We start from the raw sequence: 14,943 nt of genomic DNA, 5'->3' as shown, positions 1-14,943 counted from the left end.
AAAATAAACTTGCAGTTTTGTTTGCATTTTGACTGCAAGTATTGTGGTTAATGCAGACATGAATCCTCGTAGAAAGGTTTCAGTTTTGTTGCCCGAAAAAAGGGGAAAACCCCTCTAATTATATTTTGGTACTGGCAAAAGAGATCTAATGATACTGTGGCAGTGTATTTAATAGTGAAGTGTAAAGTGTTGTTGCCATGGTAACTCTGTCTGTCAGCTGCCCCTCGATGGCCACAGGAGGTCGTTTTAATTCCACCTTCAGTAATAATTACCCACGTTGCATAGAAACGCCGGCTCGCGAGACACGGCAGCAGTGCTGTTTAGCCGCCTGCCTTGTTAGTGTTGCCGCATTTTGTTATTTTATTGCGATTTTAAAATTGCGAATCAGCGTGAAGAGGATAAAGGCGGGAGTTGGATTTGGTGTTTTGCTATTTGCAGAACTGGACAGCCGAAGCCTCGTATAAACGAATCAGGCGGCACTGTCAAGAAGGACTGGGTGAGTATCTGAGGAGATTGATAGGCAGTTTTATGTTTTTATTCGCTTATTTTGTGTTAATGTTGGCGGGAACTGTGTGTGAATGTTTAGCCGCGGCACCGCTGCTTCGAGCGAGCGTGCGGGGTGGGCTGTGTTGTCCACGTGACCGTAGAACGGACATCTGATTGGCTGTGCCATTTCCGCTACGTGTGACTTATGATAATGAGGAAGTCGCTTACCATTTAAGTAATGCATTTCGTTTGAAGTTACTAGTGACTTTTAATAACATTTATAGACAATAGATTATAATTATAAATACAGTAGATATACATGTAGTTGTTTCTATGTATATGAATATTGCATTTAAACATTGGCTAAATACTGGGTGCCCATAGCGAAGAGAGATACCGTACTTGGTTGGTATAAATAGTCTGGTGTGCATACCGTAAGGTTTGTGTTGTATGAAAGGAGAGAAGGTTAGCACTCCCCTTGATAAGGACGGAAGAGACCCTTGTGGTCTTTACAACACATATGGTTAAGGCATTGCCACCTACTTCGTGGCATCTAACCATGTTTTTTTGTGATACTTCATCGTAACTACGTCTCATCTATCAAAGCCTTAAATGACGCCGCTCTTGGCAAAAGGACCTGCAATTGAGGGACACCGAGATGTTTTATTTTATTTCAGCCTACTTCTCCACACGCCCGTCTGGGGTCGCGTCACACCACACGCGATCGTGGTCGAATTATGGATAAAAAAGAGGCAGGGAAATATGCCCAACGTTGCCGCTTCCGCAACGGGAGGTCATGTTGAACCGACGACCTCTGGACTAATCCCAGTGTGCTAACCATTACGCATTTAAACCACGATTAACTGGAATTTTACATTAAGTAAGCACCACGAACAATACTAAAACGAATAAAACAACCCAGGAAAATACTTGGTCATCATCATCATTGTTACCAACCAAACCCCCACATTTTAAAACGACCTTCAAAATATAAAATAGCAATTATGTTATTATGTATCTACAGAATCCCACATCGTCCCGGTGTAAGAGATAATGAATCTCAGAGGGCCATCTCCGGGGTTGAGTTATAGGCCTTGAGTTGACATTGATTGATGAGGCTACCACCTGTGTGAGAATGAGATGCCAATCTTACGACCCGTGGGCATTTAGCGTCCCCTGTTGTCGTCAACGTGCCCTCCCTCCGCAGGTTTCCAAAAATAAGACTTGCCTCAAAGGGCTTTGACCTGCTTGTAAAGGGCTCTCACCTCTGTGTCATCATCCTCGGCTATGATCAAATCCATTGCCGGACAAAGACCTCCCCAAGCCATCTCTCGTGGTCTTTGGCAGTCTTGCCCAGTGTGACAATCCGCCCAGCGCTTGCATACGCCAAAGTGATGTCCTGCTCAAGTGTGCATTGAGGCGGCGCTAATTTGTTTTTCAGCCCAGATGTAACGGTGAAATTACATATTCCTATGACGAAGTGGTATTAATTGTTTCGGCCCCGGAGGGAAATGAACTGGCAACCTTACGATTGCGAACCGCTTGCTCTGCCACTGAGCCAACGAGGCAGATAAACTGCACACGAGCTTTACAACAGAAAAGGATCAACAACCCGGCTTGTGAGTTGATGAACGGAGGGGTCACATGTCATTGTCATGACGGCGGGTTTTATTGTTGTTTCGGCTCAGTTCTGTGTCTATAAGGGGGGAATGAAAGTTAATCTTGCGAGAGAAAAAAACCAAGGGCTAACTCGGGATGACAGCGATCCCTTCGTCCCCACTGCATTAGACTCCGAGCCGGGGGAAGCTCGGATGGAGAGAGCGACGGGAAGGAGCAGACTTCTCATCTCGTGCCCCGGCTCCCGGCTTGGCAAGATCGTGACTGTGCAAGATGATCCGCTGGGCGGCGAGAGCGCTGACGCGTGGGCCAACCTCCTGGGCCCCGGGCGTCACGCCGCCTGCAAGCACTCCCCACAGCTGATCGCCGCTCTGAGCCGGGTCCTGGCGGGGAAGCCGCCCACGGCCATGCTGCAGGCCCAGCCGCCGGTCCGCGGGAGAGAAAACTCGTCCCGGAGGCCTCGCGACGCAGTCACCGCCAAATCCAGTGGGTTTTTCTGTTTACTTGGTATCGTGTAAAAGATAAGGATTTGCAGTATGCAGGGGGCTTGCTTGAACGCTACGGCAACTCACATCTAATATCAACCAATTACAGCATCCTGCCGCGATCTCGCCAAGGGGACCCTCAGTGGCAGCTGACCCAGTGCGGCACGAGGTGTACGCAGCGCCGCCTTGCGAGCGGCAATTAATCTACCAGTATTGGGCAATGTCCCAGTGTTAACCGCTGGGCTTGAACCGTGAAATCTGCAACAAGCAGCAAACGCGCTACCACACTTCCAATGCGATGTGTATATTGATTCAGAAGCCAATATATATGCGTGTACTGCACTTGTATTAATCCACTGCTGAATGAGAGGTTGGAGAGTGCATGGCGGGAAGTAGAGTGCAATGAGAGGATTTTGAAGACGGAGAGTGTGGTCTTGAATTTGATGCAGGATTAGATTTGGGAGCAAGAGGAGTGATTGGCGCATCGGCGTGATGTGCTCGCATTTACGGATACCGGCGTGAATTCTGGCAGCGGCACGTCGCTTCACCTGGAGATTGTGCATTGGGATTTGTTGAGGCCGTAGGGAAGAGAGCGTTCGCCACGTGTCGTCTCTCCATACAGAGCAGCCCCGCTTGGGCCACGGTGAGCAGATCAGCGGCTGGTGCGACAAAGTCGATCTCGGTGCCCTCTCCATGCAGACGGGCCCTGAGCAGGCATTAGAAGCCGTTCCCAGCGGCGCTGAAGATGGGTGAGACGACCGCATGGATTAACGTACACACCACCCACAGATGTGAATGCGTTGTCGCTATGCACGTGTGGACGTTACACGGTAAACCAGCCGTGCAGAATTTACTTGGCTGGCCACGCAAACATTTTCTCAGGCACCCCGCAGATTTTATTTTCCACTCACCGTTGTGGGGATTAAACTCCTGGAGATGCCTGCAGTGGTAGTGCGTGAGAAAAGGAAGAAATGCTCAACACACTGCTCAACCTGGAGAAAAAAAAATATTTGGGCTTTATTGGTGGAAATACTGAGGCCAGTGTTTCATCTACGTGCTCTGAATTCAGATGTATACAGTGAAAAGGCACCACTCTAATTTTCAAAACTGTAAACAAATATTCAAATTCCGTGTTCACTTCGCAGTAGGACATAAACGCGATATTGGGACATTCCATTTTGTTGGCTTTGTGTTTGTACGGCCCCTTTGTCAATCCGCCTCTGAATGAGGGCCTCTCCATGCCGTGCGGGTCGTGGTGGTTATGGGGGCTTATATTACCACGCTCGACGAGGCAGATCAGTGCGAGTTGAGCATGGTAGGGAGCACGCATACGTTCGGACATTGAAGCACAGGACAACAGCGTCCTTTTAAACGTGCTCGATTGTCTTGCAGCACTGCCCTCTGCTGACCAGAAATAGCCGCACAGAACCTGTTTGGAGTGGTCCCAGGCTGAACTCCCAGGCTGAACTCTGCTCATCTTCTGAGATCAGATCCGACGAGATTAGGTGCATCCCGGGTGATTCGGAACAACATTGGCAACTGGGCATGCAGAGTTAAAGGTGCAGCTCTGCCGTGGCTTGCTCACACGCCACAATGCTGGTTAAGGGGCCCTTTGGTAGGCATAACTTTGGCCTTGCTATTCCATGCTGGCCAGACGTCTTGGAAGAGACGAAAGTACATACACAGACCTTACCCCATCACACGCGACACACAGATAAATTAAAGGGCATAAAATAAAGCATATAAATATATACTCGTGCCAGTAAGCAACATGGGCGATATTTGTTGTCGCCGAGACAGACGTGACCCAGCAGCCAGCACACGCTGAGACCGGCTTTGGTCTTCTGGGCCTCATCAGCAGAGTCAGGCTTGTTCATCAATGCTGCTGGGCTTGCCAGATGTTTCTGCCAAAAGAAACATGTTCAACGCAAAAAAAGCAATACTGTACACAAACCCGTGACACGTTTATGTGATGCATGATGGGTAATCAATTCTATAAACATTCGTATGTTTTGTGAAAGTCAGCAAAGCTAATAGCCGATGACTAAAAATGTAATTTACGTGTGGAAACACATAAAGGAGGTCTGTTTGCAAATACAGATAGCATTCTGTGTCTACTAATGCATGTTTACAGTGTGCCTGAATATAATTAGAAGTGTGAGGTTGTTTTGCTTTTGTGAGCTGGTTACTATTTTAATTGCAGTGTTTACAATTTTCTCTGATTGGCGAACATGAAATGTAATTCCAGAGTGAGGCTTTCCGTTCCTTCAATCAACCTCCACCAACGATCACTTAAGCGGCAATGATCTGAAAAGTAATCTGCCAGCGATTGCCTCGCCTCTTGAACGATATGCCCATCTCCTGTTTCCACGATGCACATTGCCCCCACTATGTCGTACAGTTTCTTGAGATGCGGCTTCTATGCTGCATACATTCAGATTGTAAATTGCACTGCGTCTATACGCGTCTTTTGTGACTATGCATGTGCAAGCGTACAGCCCATTTGGTCAATCCACTGCTGGATGAGGGCTCCCCACACCGTTCGGGTCCAGGGGGATGGTAAATCGATCAAACTTAACCACGCTGCTCCGTGCGGACTGGTGATAGTTGTGCGCATAGAAGTATTGTACAACATCGGATTTTGCTACACTGCCCACCACGTCGTCACAAGGCTCTAAAAATCCAAATAGTGTTGTACATTGTATTTTATCTGCATATTGTGACGTTATATATAATGCCATGCAAAATTATTCTCAAAATCGCTCGTGATTTTTTTTCTCTCAATTTTCCACGGGCAAATCCGCACTGCTTCTTCCGTGTTCCTGTCGCAAGGCGGCCAGAGTGGGAATCGGAGCCGGTGGCCTGGGATGGGCCCGTCATTTACCTCCCGTCCACCGCCCAGCAGCAACACCGCAATCTCGGTGCCACCGGCACGTGTCAGCCTGGGGACAGGGACGGGCGGGACGAGGGAGGGCAACGGGATGAGCAGTGGGACGCGTCGGAGGAGGAGCAGCAGCAGCAGCAGGAGGGAGAGTGGAAGGAGGTTGTGGAGGTCACACATGAATAAATGATGAGCAGTAATGGTGTTTGTGTTGTGTGGGGGGGGGTCTGTGGATCACAGCCACCTGCAATACGCACGCCAGGGCGGGGCTGTCGATTCAACTTCGTCTTGTAAAGTTTTCACGGACGACATGCAAATAAACACATTTCTGCATAAATTTAACACGTGTTGGCTCTGGTGCATATTTTTTTGGTGCATCTTGAGCTGGATAATACGGTAATATAAATTATGCAAAAGTAGTTTTTTTCTTTCTAAGTATTTAATCTGACCATACTCCCACCCATCCATCCATCACCCCACTCATCCGCTATGCGATCCATTAACTTGGTCATCAATGCATGCCCTCATTCATCCCTCGCTTATTTACTCCACGCAGCAGGACATAGCAGTGCTCGGCAGTGTGCTGGCACGTTCATCCCAGATGCCCTCTTCTCACACAAGTTCGGGAATTTACAACCAGAGTTTATTCGTGTAGCCGCAACGATGTCACGCAGTGGCCTCCTCCCCTCGTGAGGATATTTCGTAGGATGTTCAGATTTCGTGCGTAGAGTACACGGTCCTGTACATATCCGAATCAATTGGGAGCAAGGTGTAGGTGGATACGTGTTAAGGTCGAACATGTTCACAAATACTGCACCGAGAAATGGGCGGTTAATTGGTGCAGGGCGGATATCGTGACGGTCCGATTTGGAATGCATTGCACACAGCTGGCGACATCGCTTGGCGTCCTTTCAGCATGACCGTGCACTCGGAGTGTCTCTTTCCGCTGAGTTGAGAATGACTGCTCTGCTGATGAGACCCATAACATCGACACTGGTCCAGAAGCTACTCGCTTTAACAAATGCTGCTTGATTAACAATATTGGTCTGGAAGGCCGACAGGAGGCTGATTGGACTGTATCTGTGGACAGAGAACAGAGTTCTGCGTTTGCAGTATTTTATGTATCTCTAGTTTTTATTTTACGTACGGTACAGGAAGGAGACCGTGAGCCCACACTCCACGTCCAGCGGCAAGCGGCTATCCACGTTGCTTAAGCGCCCACGCACGACGCCGTAACCTTGCGATACGATCGCTGTACATCCGCTGAATTGCAATCTCTGCCTTTGTCTTCTTAATGCGAGCATATGGGCGCAGTCATTACCGCCGGCTCTTCTTGGCACGCTGCGCTCCGGCGGTATCGCCCGAATCGTGTTCACGACGTTTAGCTGCCTGCCAGCTGCGGACGCACGCGATGGCTTTATGTGGGTTAAGTACAGGACTCGTATCGCGCACACGTCGATACAAAATAAGGCACGCTTAAAATCGTCGGTGGCTCTGTTCCATCGGCTCAGGCTGAGCTGTAGGGATCGAGGGGGAGGGGCCGTGGGGGATAGTTTACGCGTAACATAACTGTGACACAGACAAGGGCCCGTTTCACTAAATAACAATATAATATCGTGTCCTTCTGGATCAATGTTATGTATCAATTCCCTTTAACTCACAGTTCCCCCATGCTCACTGCTTTAAGTGAGTATCGGTGGCCATACCGTGCTGATGAATTCTAATAATAATAATAAAAAACCGGCGCACAGTGATCTCTTCAGCTCTGTACCGCTGCCGCCTGTTAGTCGGCTCAATGCGTCACATCCCGTCTCGGAAGCTCAGCAGGTTCGAGCCTGGATCGTGCTTGGATGGGTGACCACCACGCCCTGCCGCCAGGTTGTCACAGGGCAGCTGCGTGGACCGTGCCACGCGGCGGGCAGCAGAGAGCAGTGCTGAAACAGCCAAATGTTGCATCGTACTTCTATGCTCCCACATCTATGCTCCAACGCACACTTAGCAACGGCAGCAACAGCAGTATGCCAAAACGTTCAGCTTGCCAGTCTATCACGCTCTCAACGCCTGCTTGTGCCTCCAGACACAACGCTCACATCTGCTAATGGCCGGGGACGTGTGTGGCGTGTCGACCCCGGTGGCTCGTTCCATCAAGGCGCGCTCTGCACGTGAGGCCAGACGGGGCTGCATGAGTCATACACGCGGCACAGCAAAGGCAAACATCTCCCGTGTAGCTCGCGCAGGCAATCGGGGCAAGTGCTGTTTGTGAGAGCGCTTGTGACGGCGGGTTTAGTACGCACTCCGCACGAGTGGGTGGTGTGGTCAGAACGGCGCACGCCCGGTCACCTTTGTCTCTCCAGTGTCGATGTTTAGACAAAACGCAATTATAGTTATTCATGTCAGGCTGAGCAGACCTCGGGAATGCCCAGGACCGTCGTGGTCTGGAATCGAACTCTGGGTGGTTGGGTTCGGAGCGCAGTGCGCTAATCACTGCGACAGCGCTCAGACACACAATGTATCTGTGTGTGTGTGTATATTGTCATGTGGGGAGCGGTGGTGTAGCGGTTAGCGCGCTGCGCTACAAACCCAGCCAACACCAGTGACGATTATCTGAACCGGTATTGGGCCACCCTAGGTCGACTCAGCCTCAAATCAGTACCTGGTGCGGTGTGTAAACATCGCCACTGGGGAAACAAAGGCGGTCGGGCGTGGTGTTGGCCACCAACCCTCTCGTGTGCCGTGCCGGCCTTCATATGTGCTCGCTAACATCACTTGCCTCAACAGTCTGTCCAGGCTATACGGGGGGTCTTTGTCTTTGTTTGTATATTGTAATCCGCCTCGGCTCCACGATGTCGGACGTTGCGCTCCACCTGCTGGGAGCTTCTTCGGCAGCCAAATTCTGGCCCCATTTCGGTTACCGGTTCGAGCGAGCACGCGCGGAAGAGACTCTCTGGCCACAGTGCCGGACACGGCACGGCACAGGCAACACGAGAGCACAGCGGAGACAGAAACCTGCCGCAGATTGTTGGTGGCGGTGCTGCGTTGGCTCGGAGCTGACGTGAGTGACCCCCCATCACTGACACCAGACGACCGGCAGTGGCAAACGACCGGCAGTGTCGAGGCAAGGAAGGCGACTGGCCGCCAGGCACAGTGGCCGCCGCCTGCTCGTTCGCCGCTCCGCGTAGGTGGGAACAATCGAAGCGGCGCGCTCTGTGGGCTCAATTCTCCATGCCCTCCGCGTGACAAATGAAGTGTTGGCACACTGCCGCCCTGCCTCCTTCAAGCCACAATGGCACGTTTTTTGTTGTTGTATCTTACCCCCCCCCACCTCCCACCCTAATTGTATCCGGATGTGGCTATCATCTCTCACAAAAGCAGTACGGCCCTTCTTCGTGTTGGAGGCTGCTCTGTTGGAGTGTAAATCAAGATCGCATTTGCGCAGCATCGCGCAGCACGAGGTTCCACCACAACAACGCCGGAGAGTCGTGGTGGTGGCGCTGCTGCGTGGACTGCGCGTTTAACTTCTTTCTCACCGTACGTAGCCAACCGTGCTGATCGGAGGTGCTGGCCCAATTATGGGATGGGGGGGGTTGAGGCAGAATTCTGTTTGAGGGTCTCCCATGGGCGGAGTTTGGCCGGGGGGGGGGGGGCACAGGGGGGGGGCAACGACCCCCCCCCCCAAACTGGACACCTTTATTAATTTGCACCCGAGAATCCTGATGTGAGGAACAAAGCGACCCCCTCGCGCCCCCAAATATAGAAGTCAAACTCCGCCTATGGGGTCTCCCCCACCCCCCGTTTCAATTTACAAGCACTCCGACTGAGCTGAGCGAAGATAACGAGACGTGGCGAGACGCCGAGACATGCGGACAAAGGGTAGAACGACGAGAAATGAGAGATGCAAGATTAAGCGGAGGGGAATGACAGAGACGTGGACACGAGACAAAGGGATACGCATCCATTCAGAGCTCGAGATGAGAGACAGAGGGGGGGGGGGGTTGCCTCGTTGTGTTTAGCACGATCTGAACGCGGGCTGATATTTTCTGCATCCGTATACAGTGTACAGCACATACATGTTTAACTAATGTGGGATCCTCTTGAACCGATTGGGACCCCGATGCCTTTGCTTGGTTCAGAGTAATATCTGATGCAGCTCGCTGCGCGCTGCGCGCGCGTGACTGCAGCTCCGTCCAGCGCTGTGCGCGAGACCCCTCTGACATTTTGTGCGAGTCTATGACTCACCGCCCCCCCCTACCCACCCACCCTCACGCTGTAGATGCATTTATTTATTCTCTCGTTTTATTTCGTGCATTTATATATTTCCTTTTGTTAATCACAGGCGCTCCACTCAGGTGCACGTGCACTGTGGCCTGATAAGGGCTGGACTTTCCCCCACATGATTTTATAAATGTCACAATTTGGTTCTGTTGTTTTACCCCCCCCCCCCCCCAATGGCCTTTGTTGGATGCTGAGCTAAGGAGTGACACACTCGCGGTCTTCGTGCCCGTGTAGCCCTTCTTGACATTCCACTGCTGGATGAGGGTCAAAGTAAAATGTTGAACCATACTCTTTGGTTTTTTTCGGTAAAGTCACGTAGGTAAAAAATATTAAAAATGAAAACAACGAAATTAAATCACAAATTTAAATAATAAAATAAAAAAGAGAAATGTATTCAAGACGTTTCGGAAGCAACACAAGCCTCCGTCTTCAGGTGGAACCGCCACAGCAAAATTACTGTAGTGAATAGAGAGAGCTGTTTAGAGATGGAGGCTTGTGTTGCTTCCGAAACGTCGTGATTTAATTTAGTTGTTCTCATTTTTTATTTTATTTATTTTATTTGTGATTTAATTTAGTTGTTTTCATTTTTATTATTTTTTACCTACGTGACTTTACCAAAAAAAAACAAAGAATATGGATCCTTGCAGTCACGAAAACTTCAAATCTGTTTAACCATATACTTCACCACGCTGGGCATTGCGGGTTGGGGACGCCGTAGACCCAATTAGTAGTGCGGGTAGAATGGTGGCAACAATAGATACGTGTCTCGTCTGCAGGCGGTCTTGACGTGGTAGGTCTCACGTGGCTGTGGGGCCGTGTGGCATGAAGTCGCGGGTCGCACACGGCCCGCGAGATGTAAATACCTCACCCCGGCTACAAGCGTGGCTGATACATTTAGCTCCAAGCTGTTTGAGCTTCATTGCCAGGTGCAGCCAATTTCTGGTAATTTCCGAAGACAGGGTGTAGAAAGCAGTGCACCTAATTATGCGTTTATGACTCAATTAGTCGCGTGCAGGCTCCACTCAGACGCCCACGGCAACGTGGAAATACTGGAAGGGATCACGGCTCTGGAAGCGAGCCTTCTCGAAAGTGGGCTCATTCACGGGACAATTGGGCCCTACTCAGATTATATTTCCACTTCCCTCAATTTTGATTTCTGGTCCCCGGCTCGTCACATCCGCAAATCTTCGTCGTTTGCGGTGGGGGGGACACATTGGCCAAAGTGCGTGGGAAGAGTGGCTGTTGTGGTCATCGTTATCATCATCATCTGCTGTCGTAGCCACCTGTCACGTAAGTGCGACTTTTGCTCAACACAATCAGTGACGGGAGGATTTCGTCAACGAATACTTTTTTTTTTATTATAAAGTCAAGGATAACTATGAATGGAGGAAGATATTGTAAAGATGACGAATCCTCCTCATCACAGAGGCCGCGTGCGGGTGCCTCTGGCGAGGCGACATTGGCGAGTGTGGATGAAAACACGCAGGCTGACATCATCTGGGGGCGTCATCAGAGTCTGCAGTGCACTGAGGCAGAACAATGACACCTTAAATGTCTAATATAGAAGTGCCTAATATATAAGTGCATTATATAAACGGCATTACCAAGTTGACCGATTGGCTGCGAGGATAATTGTGTGTGGAGGAGGGCGGGGGTAGGCGCGTGAGCGTCGGGGGCGAGTGAAGAGCTCGAGAGCGGACTCAGTGTTGGGCTGCTTTAGTCAACTCGGGGCATGAGGAAGACACTCAATTGCGCTGCTCACCCTCTCCCGACGAGACTGGGCCAGAGTGACGCTGCAGTCAGTGGAGGCTGGAACTCTGAAGGCCAGAACACTGCAGAGTTTGTAAAACAACAACAACTAGTCTTAATACGGCCAAGTTTCTCTCCCTCTCGCTCCTGAGGCTTAGTCACAGAATCCGCGTCATTCGCCAAGTACTAAAATAGCAGCGCCGCTTACGACGCAATTAAGTCACAGCACAAAGCACCCACAGGGCTCGATCTGCGTGTACGTCATCGTCATCACGATATATCCACGGCTAGATAACCCCCCCCCCCCCGCTCGAAGTTGTTGCCATCATCCCTCAGTGCTGCGATGCAAAGATCCACCAAGCACCCTGCCTGATTTCATCGTTCCATCTCTTCGGTGTGCGCGCTTCTCTGCCGAGTTTAAATCCTCTGCTGCCACTCGCTCACTATTCTTGACCACCATCATCACTTCCAACGGCGTCTCCTGTCCAAGCTCACCACTCACTCTTCCGAACAATTAGCTTCATGTCTCCAATCATCGAGGTGTTAAGGTTTGTCACGTAAACAAAAATGACGATTATAATTGTCATTTTTGTTTACGTGACAAACCTTTGATCCTGCAAAGTGAAGCTGCCACAGATGTAGCAGAAGATATCTGGGTCATTACTGCATTTCCTTCTTTCGGATGTTGTAGCCAATGTTAGATCACGCCCTGCAGAAGAAAAATATTAAATAAATGTGGATATCTACATAAAATGATATTATAAACACACTATCCTAAAAATACAGCACCATATTTTAACACTAAAGCAGTCACTGACTCGCAACAACGTGCAATCATAAGTGACAGAGTTAATTTCGGGTAAAATCAATGAAAATGGGGTATGCCGATAGCATAAAAATGAGATGTGATAGAGCAGATTTGGAATCAGCACCCTGAAATTAGTCTAAAACAGCTGCAAAAGTCCAGGCCAGAATTTTTTTTTGTTGTTGACCAGTGTTAGTTACGAGTTCAGCACACGCGTGTGTTGGAGAGTAAACCCACAACATTTACAGTTCGAGTACAACGTTGCGCGCGTGTTCTCCGATGCACGTGCTCCTCTCTCCGTCTCTCAATGTAACTCCGAGCAAGCCGGCGTCTCTCCAATCCTCTCGGCGCGTGCTTCTGTCTCGCACGTGTCGGTGCGTTGTTGAATATTTTTGCCCATCGCGTGTTTAATGACCGCGTTTCTGAGCGACGTCATCCAGCGGGAACCAAATATAACTTCGCCGCTCGCGCAAATTAAGCCGAGGCACCCTACAGGACAGAGCTGCGCGTTATCGGAATGTGGTGTTGATTAGGACAGTGCATTAGTGGCGTTGGCGCTCGCTTAACCCGTATTACAACAGCTGAGATGAGTAACAATGCGCAGCGTCTGCCGAGGAGGGCGACTGCATCAACAAGTTTACGGTCCCGGGAAAACCAGGACAGGTGGCAACGCTGGCTGAGATTGGCAGGATCTTTGCCGGGAGAGGTGACTTGACCCCCAGTCTCTCTTGCTCTGGACCTACCAGGACTAAACCGTTGATAAATCATATTGATTGGGATCGATCGTGAATGGTCTCCGAGGCATCTTCGGTCACGATAATTGCGAGCGCCTGAAGCGCGTAATGCTGCTCAAAGGTTACAATGATCCGTCCCAACAAGGCTCCCGCCGATACGCCACCATCATCGTCATCGTCACCATCATGATCATCATTACACGTTAATCAGTCACGTCTTATTAATGGATACAATATAATCAATTACACAATCATCAGTAATCCATCATCAGTCACAATCAGCCGTCATCATCATCTCATATCATGGTCGTCACAATCACTCCTCTACATTCATACGTTCACCGTCCGTCAGTATCACTATCATCATTTCCGCTGCGTTCATCCGCTTATAACAACACTTCGTGAAGTATGCATCGTCGAATAACTCCCCCCCCCCATCATATCGTACGACTCGCACAGCGCGAAAAGGCCCTCGTCCAGCAGTGGATTGACAAGGATCGCACCACGTGTTGCATGAGTCGCCTCGTTAAAAGGGAACTTCAACAATCCGTAAAATATCTCGCGAGCCCGGATTCTGGAGCACACACAACACTTGCACCATCGCAGGCACTCCTTGTGTAGATTTACTCTCCAACACATCGGTGGGCTGAAGTCGTAACTAATTAACGCGTTGTTGTTTACGTGACCAACTTTACTAGCTATGTCGGGTGGTGGAGAGTTACGACGCATTTATACTTACGCGATCGAACCCAAAAACCTTTATTATGAATAATATTGTTCGCGAAAGCCTGTTACGTCTTGACTTAAAGCTTTCATGACTGCAGGAATTAATATTCTTTGGGTCTTTCGGTAAAGTCACGTAGATAGGTTCAAATTAATTGTTTGTTTATGTAATTTTTTATTAATATGAACCTATCTACGTGACTTTACCGAAAGACCCACAAAATATAAAAGCCTGCTCCGTGTTAAACTGACTCCTCCTCCTCCCCCCGCTGTTCGCGTCTCGTGCCACGCGGGGGTGGCACGTGGAGGCGGATTGAACCCTGCTCACTGGACTCGCTCTGCGCGGTAATAGCGGTGGGTCTCTGTGTCACCGTGGGGCCACATCCGCCAATCAGACAGCAGCACAAGCAACAGCCAGCCTCGCTCGTCAATCAATGCTGGGGGCTGTGAGTCACTCGCACAATATGGACGCGTTGCTATGAAATTGGGCTTTATGCCAAACACGCGTTGCATGTAAGAATAATAATGCCGACTGTTTACCCAGGAAAACCTCAATAATGTATTTTTTATCAGGAGGGTCCTGATGCAATTGGGGTGGTATGCTTGGCAATTTCCATATTTGGTACGAGGAATGTGGAAGGAAATTGGAGAAAACACTTATTGAAACCCATAACGCATCCACACTGCAAGTCACATCATCCACTCACTTACCCGTCCACTCACCACACTGCAGGTCACAACAGCCATTCACTCACCCACCACACATCCATACTGGAGGTCACATGAGCCACTCACTCACCAAACTGCAGGTCACATCACCCACTCGCATCGCCCACTCACTCCTCACCACACCGAAGGTCACAATGCTTCTATTTCTACTTCTCCCCTCGCACAGCTAACCTTTGGAATTCCCTCGCATCATCGTTTCTTTTCTCAGGTTCGTACAACCTTACTCCTTTCAAGAAGCCTTTTCACTCTCATATTGTGCAACGTTAAAGTGCTGTTCGTTGCTGACTGCTTGGCGTTTCTGAGCCGGTGCTCAGCAACAGCTGCCGATTATCTGAACCGGTCTTTGGTCCCCCCTAGATAGACTCGGTCTCAAATGATTACCTGGTGCGGTGTGTAAAAACATCGCCACTGGGGAGACAAAGGCGGCCGGGCGTGGTAATTGCTGGCCACTCACCCCCTCGT

The 14,943-nt window shown here is 49.8% G+C and overlaps 1 protein-coding gene and 1 non-coding gene across 2 annotated transcripts; both read left to right on the top strand.

The window, feature by feature from the left end:
• Positions 1–311: 311 nt before the first annotated feature.
• LOC144725135 (uncharacterized) lies at positions 312–5,731 on the top strand. Its single transcript, XM_078604607.1, has 4 exons — positions 312–496; positions 2,275–2,589; positions 3,211–3,337; positions 5,421–5,731. Exons 2-4 carry the CDS (start codon positions 2,298–2,300, stop codon positions 5,653–5,655), a joined length of 654 nt encoding a protein of 217 aa, XP_078460733.1. The 5' UTR covers positions 312–496; positions 2,275–2,297; the 3' UTR covers positions 5,656–5,731.
• On the top strand, positions 930–1,055 carry LOC144725728 (U6atac minor spliceosomal RNA). The gene has a single exon (XR_013586802.1). It is a non-coding gene; the product is annotated as a U6atac minor spliceosomal RNA (small nuclear RNA).
• Positions 5,732–14,943: the final 9,212 nt, after the last annotated feature.

The sequence above is a fragment of the Lampetra planeri genome, chromosome 22, assembly GCF_965212315.1.
Source record: "Lampetra planeri chromosome 22, kcLamPlan1.2.h2, whole genome shotgun sequence".
NCBI classification, from domain to species: Eukaryota; Metazoa; Chordata; class Hyperoartia; order Petromyzontiformes; family Petromyzontidae; genus Lampetra; species Lampetra planeri.
This window is presented reverse-complemented; position numbering and strand designations above follow the sequence as displayed.

Excerpts from the sequence above, each read along its gene's own strand:
- LOC144725135 (XM_078604607.1), top strand. The coding sequence starts at position 2,298 with ATGGAGAGAGCGACGGGAAGGAGCAGACTTCTCATCTCGTGCCCCGGC. Across the intron at positions 2,590-3,210 it reads CGCAGTCACCGCCAAATCCA|AGCAGCCCCGCTTGGGCCAC; the intron begins GTGGGTTTTTCT and ends CTCTCCATACAG. Across the intron at positions 3,338-5,420 it reads CCCAGCGGCGCTGAAGATGG|GCGGCCAGAGTGGGAATCGG; the intron begins GTGAGACGACCG and ends TCCTGTCGCAAG.